The sequence below is a fragment of the Apodemus sylvaticus genome, chromosome 1, assembly GCF_947179515.1.
Source record: "Apodemus sylvaticus chromosome 1, mApoSyl1.1, whole genome shotgun sequence".
In the NCBI taxonomy this organism is placed as follows: Eukaryota; Metazoa; Chordata; class Mammalia; order Rodentia; family Muridae; genus Apodemus; species Apodemus sylvaticus.
The window spans coordinates 147,101,771-147,107,402 of NC_067472.1; the positions used below are offsets into that span (position 1 = coordinate 147,101,771).

General features: G+C 42.8%; 1 protein-coding gene across 1 annotated transcript; it reads right to left on the reverse strand.

Moving 5' to 3' along the window:
- Window positions 1-2,458: 2,458 nt before the first annotated feature.
- Mkrn3 (makorin ring finger protein 3) lies at window positions 2,459-5,010 on the reverse strand. Its single transcript, XM_052178468.1, has one exon. The coding sequence runs from the start codon at window positions 4,919-4,921 to the stop codon at window positions 3,257-3,259; it is 1,665 nt and encodes a 554-aa protein (XP_052034428.1). The 5' UTR covers window positions 4,922-5,010; the 3' UTR covers window positions 2,459-3,256.
- Window positions 5,011-5,632: the final 622 nt, after the last annotated feature.

Here is a 5,632-nt window from a genome sequence, read left to right on the forward strand (position 1 = left end):
TTATTTTGTATACGGAATCAGTGATACAACCTGTGAGAAACAGTAGTTTCTGCATCTTTTCTGAATGATAACTAAGTAAATTTCCACTAGCATGTTTATCCATATACATCCACCAAATTTACAATTGGGAAGCATAAGAAATTAAATGTGTTTCCTCGGGTTCTTTATGTTGCTGCTAGAAAGACAGTTCTTTTATAGAGCTTACAAGCTCTTTTGAGGTGGGTGCTGCCTGTTCTGAAGCCTTCACAAAGCAAACCTTTGTGTGCCAAGGGGTTCTTTGTTCCTGAGTACAGCAGGCCTGAACCTGCAGCCTTCTTGGGAAAGCAGCAAAGGAAAATTCACTTGGTTTTAGTGGGAGTGACATCTGTTATTAACCCGTTTCTTAATGAACTGATGGGTGGTTAAGGAATTTTTATTTTTAAATAGTATCTTGTTATTTCCCCATTATGCTTCTGCTACAAGAAATTATTCTGTCACAGTTTGGGATTCTTAGGAAGCTGAATAGACCATGTCTAGCTTTATCTATGGTTTCTGCTAGGAAAAGAATCCTATTAAAATTATTGATGTAAAAGTGTACTACGCACTACACCTATATTCTACAAAAATAATCTCAAAATAAATTGTACTTTGAGTTCCAAAGATTCATAAAAAAAATAATAAAACTGGCAGTACATACATTTCAGGTAGTAGCGGCTTGCATTGCTAAACATGCAGATTCCACTTGTATATAAACCCTTTTAAACATGTTTCAAACCTGTTGTCTATACTGCATTTGGTCTGCACTATTATCCTACTAATCAGTTAACCCTGCACCCATTTCTCCTATGCATAAACTAAGGTTATGGACATAAATACTCACCTAGGTGGCATGCCTGGTAAAAAGGTGAATCAGGACTCCTGCAATCTGCCTTCCATATTATTTCTCTACTAGCTTTAAAACCATTATAATGAAATTTGAGTTCCTATTTCAATATACTTGCTGAATAAAAGTGTCATTTAATGAGGTTATGTAGTGTACACTAGGAGTTTCCAGAGATATTAAAGCTCAGAAGAAAACCCATCCCTATCTTAGCCACTATGAAAACTCCTTTGAGGCCTGACAGAAGTCCTTAAAAGTGCCCCATCTGGTCTCATTCTTTGGTTGGCTTATCTGACCCACCCCTATCTCCCAGCCCATGGGAAAATAGTCAACCGTCCATGGCCTCCTGACTGATCCATTATTTGGAATCAAGGGGGAAGCATTATGGCATATCCCATTGTGAACAATGGACTGCAAAACACTGAGCCTGGCAATGCATAGATAAAAGCTTGAAAACACCCCATTTTCTGGAACCTTGTTCATGCCCTGCTGCACCTGGCTGAGCAATCCATGCTTAAAAGTTGCACCCTAAAACCATCTGCCTTTTCTGTGTTTTAATACATAGGTAGAGGCAACAGAATAATCTAACCTCAAGTGCTCTATAAATGTACTAATTTTACTTCATTCCTGTGGTCAATACCTTTTCTATCTCATTTATTTTACATGTGGAAAATTACAAGTACCATACAAGGTAGTTCTGACAAACCAGAACTTCAATGTATGTTTTGTAACTAAATAAAAATTGTGCGATTATGTTGGCTTTGTTTCATAATCTGTACATGGTGTACACAAGAGAGCTAAGACCCACAGCATATTTTTGGCAACATCAATCAAGGAAAACACATCCTGTCCTATACAATTCTGAGGTTTAAATCTGCACTGTTCAGTGAAAAGAGTTTTCCTATTCCTTAACTAAAAGATGTGGCAATACTGTCTACTACACACTTGAACTGTGCTATCTTTATTAACTATTCACTTGGTTGTGTTAAATTGAATGGATACAAAATATGAAGTTATATATTCCAGATCAAATATAATTTAATGCCTTTTTACTTCTATTCTCCAGGAATGTTTAGTAGAAAAATGATTATACTTACAGTACAGTTACTGTACAGTTTCTCCCCAAACTCCTGATTTTGTATTTTAATTGTACATTTTAAGTAGAATGTATTTTCATTTTAAGTAACCCTTGATATTTAAATGGATTTTACATCAAATTAGGGTTTATTTGTGTTAGAAGGTTCCAAAATTATGCTTAACATTTTAAAAGCCCCATGCCTCACTTTATTTCCATTCTTATATTCTGTATGATTTCAACACTTATTACCATTTTCTTTGTCGTGTAGCTTTTATTTTGAAAACATTTTGTCAAAGTTCTTTGCTTATAAAGTATATAATAACCAGATATGTAAAATATTAAAAACAAACAACTATATGCTTGAATTCAGGAATTGTCACTGTGAAGAAAAAAATGAGATGGTGACTTCATGTGAGGCACCATTTCATTATAACACTAGAGAAGCTTTGATGGTACCGTAGGAATTTTCCAAGTCATGTTTTGTAAATTAATTAAGAAGAGTCAGATACACACATAGCAGTCATTTTTATTAGATGCGAACCACTGACATCAGTGCAGGGGCAGAAAATTATCCACACAATTCACATACAGCCCATACACTTGGACTTTAACATTAAGCTTTCAGCTCTGCATTTATTTCATTACTTCAAACATATATATTATGATGTATATTTGTTTCCAGTGTTTTCAAATACATCTTTGTATACATATACGCATATATATTATCCTTAAATATATATTTCCAAATATAAATAATTTCACATCAAGCCAAACAGGATAAAAACATGTAAACATATGCACTTCATTTTGGTCAAGTAAAACAGAACCACAAAGTAACCACAAGTTAACAAGTGCACTTGAAAGAGAAGGGAAGAAACAAACATGTAAACAAACACAGACAGCAGCTGCAAGGCCCTGTAAGGGTCCACTTTTTAAGGCTATATAGCAAAAAGCTCATAATTCAATTAAAGACTTTTGTCACCTTGTCACATTTACTCTTAAGGGACTTCACAATGAGAAACTGTAAACACTAGACTAGAAGTGATTGAATCCTGTTGGAAAAAGACATCACAAGTCATCAGCTGACAGAAATATTAATTCCACCAAACAATACTTATAAGATTCCTTGTTATTTTATATCACAAGAGAAACAGCACAATCCTAGCAAGAATAGGAAATAGAGGAGAAAACAGCAATACTGCATTAACGATTGCCTCAACAGCCTTTGAAAGCGATAGGGTTAGTCAGTCAATAAAGGGGAATAAGCAACAGCAGACAACAGAGCTTTAGCAGACCAGACCACATGCCACAGCGTGATACTACAGATTCGAACTGAAATATTCTTCCAGCTGGTACTGAAGCAAGAGCCACCGGTCATCAGAGATGGAAGAACTGCCTCTCAGGGAAAGCAACTTCTTAAGCAACTGATTGGCCAGGCGAAGCACGGAATGCTCCTTCTTACGGCTTTTAAACAGCACGTTTCCCTCTCGCAACTGCACAGGCTCCAAAACTTGATGCCAGTAGGCGCTTGAAGATCCTCCACCACCACCGGGTCTCGGAGGCTGATCTCTCCAGCCCTCGGGGTATTCGTGCTTGTAAAAACAGAATTCTCCAAATGGGCAGTGACCAAGGCCTCCAGCAAAATACCTGCAGGCTTTCTGGCTCATTCCCTCCTTATATTGCTGAACAAGCTTCTCCTTCTCCTCTTCCTCCTCCACCCAGAACTCACTAGGAATGACAAAGCCAGAGGAGACCCTGCACTGTGGGCAGGACTTACTGATCCTGTTCTCAAACTGGGAGGCACTTCTCCACCTGCGGATACACCTAAGACAGAAGGTGTGGTTGCAGCAGAAAAGGATGCCAAAGCGGCGGTCGCTGGGATCAGCTTTCTCATAGACAACCTCCATGCAGATGCCACACACCTTGTCCATGCTGCGCTGCACAGCAAAAGAGAGCTCCATATCTCTCTCGTGTGCTTCAACGCAGGCCCTTCTATGAGCTTCCTGCTGAGCTGCATCCCAAGGGTGCAAGGCCTGATGCCCGCACATGTCGCATATTTCTCCATGGGGATATGGACACCTGTCCCCACGGAGACATTCTCCCCGGGCAGCATAGCGGCAAAGCGGCAGCGGCATTGGCATTGGCATCGGCATCGGCATCGGCATCGGCATCGGCATTGGCATCGGCATCGGCATTGGCGGCATCGGCATCCCCATGCCCATAGCCATATGCTCTCTCTCAATTGCCGGGCTCAGCATAGGAGCCTGGGGGCCATGCGGGGGAACCATGCGACCTCGGTAAGGCTGTCCGGGAACAAACTCAATTGCCCCCACCCAGCCTTCTGCACCTGCTCCTCCCGCAGCACCTGCTGCAAGGCCTGCATTGTCAATCTCAGCTTCAGAGAAGCCCCTTTCAGCAGCTAAGCCAATGCCTGCATTGTCAATCTCAGCTTCAGAGAAGCCCCTTTCAGCAGCCGAGCCAATCAGAGGCAAGGAGCTTGAGGATGCAGTAGGGGGGGCTTCCGCCACTTCCTGAGTCGGGGGCTCCCAACGAGTGGCCATCTTGGGTCCTCTATCTGCAGAGGCCCGAGGCTGAGAATCTTGGCCCCCTCTAGCTCTCCGCCGCCCAGAAAGGTCGTGAGAGTAGCGACAGTTATCGCCCTCTTTGCACTGCCCATGCAGATAATACCTGCAGAGGATTTGCTTCGTCCAGCTGCCACTGTTGCGCTCCTGACCAGACCTGGCCCCGCCCCCTTCGGCGGGAGCGGGTCTCAAACTCGCCGCGCGCCGGTTCGCAGGGACCGGAGCCACAAGGAACGGTGCCAGGCCCGACACCTGTTGCAGAGGAGCTGAGCTGGCTACCGCAGAAGCTCCAGAAGCCTCAAACTGAGGATGGGGGGGAACAGACACACCCTCCCCCCCCTCAGCACCTGCCTCGGCGCCGGCGGCCGCGCGGGCCTTAGTGGGAGCTGTAGACTCTTCCATCTGAAAGCGTGCCTCAAACACTGTCCAAAAACCCGAATATTATATCTTTTTTCTGCTTGAATTGCGGAGCTCGAGATGGCTCGACCAGCTTCTTCTCGGAGAGAAGTGCAACAATTTTTGTCTTCCCACCTGCTCCCTGACCCCTGAAAACTTTAGTTCCTACCTGCTTACAGGCAGACGGACACTTCCGGTTGTAACACCATTTTCCTGTGCTTCACCGGAAGTTGCTTTCGCCATGTTTTTCTCGTGCCGGTATCTGCTTAAGATAGCGGGATCGGCTTCTGCCGGCTCTCTGAGTGCCAATCTGAACTCACCAAACCCCGTTTCGACATTGTTGCCCCTCAAGGTTGATGTTTTAATCTCTCCGGGTTTCAGTTATATACATTGCATTTTATTATTTTCTTTTTGTATTAAGAAAACGCTACAATTTTTGGCTTTGCCATCTGCTGCCCTTGGCGTTTATAAAACATTTCACTCATAAACATTAAAAATTATTTTTCTGCTTATTCTGCCTTTTATTTATAGGCGATTAATTTTTAAGATCGAATAGTGGCCCCGCCGAAGCATTTCTCCTTTGACGCTTATAGATCTGACTTTTTTCCCTTGAAGGGTTAATTTTGCGTGCACTTTAATTAGAAGGGAATCCTCTGCCCTGAGGCTAGTCACAGCCTTTCACTTTGCTGCCTTTGTTACATTCCCCCCAAACCACCA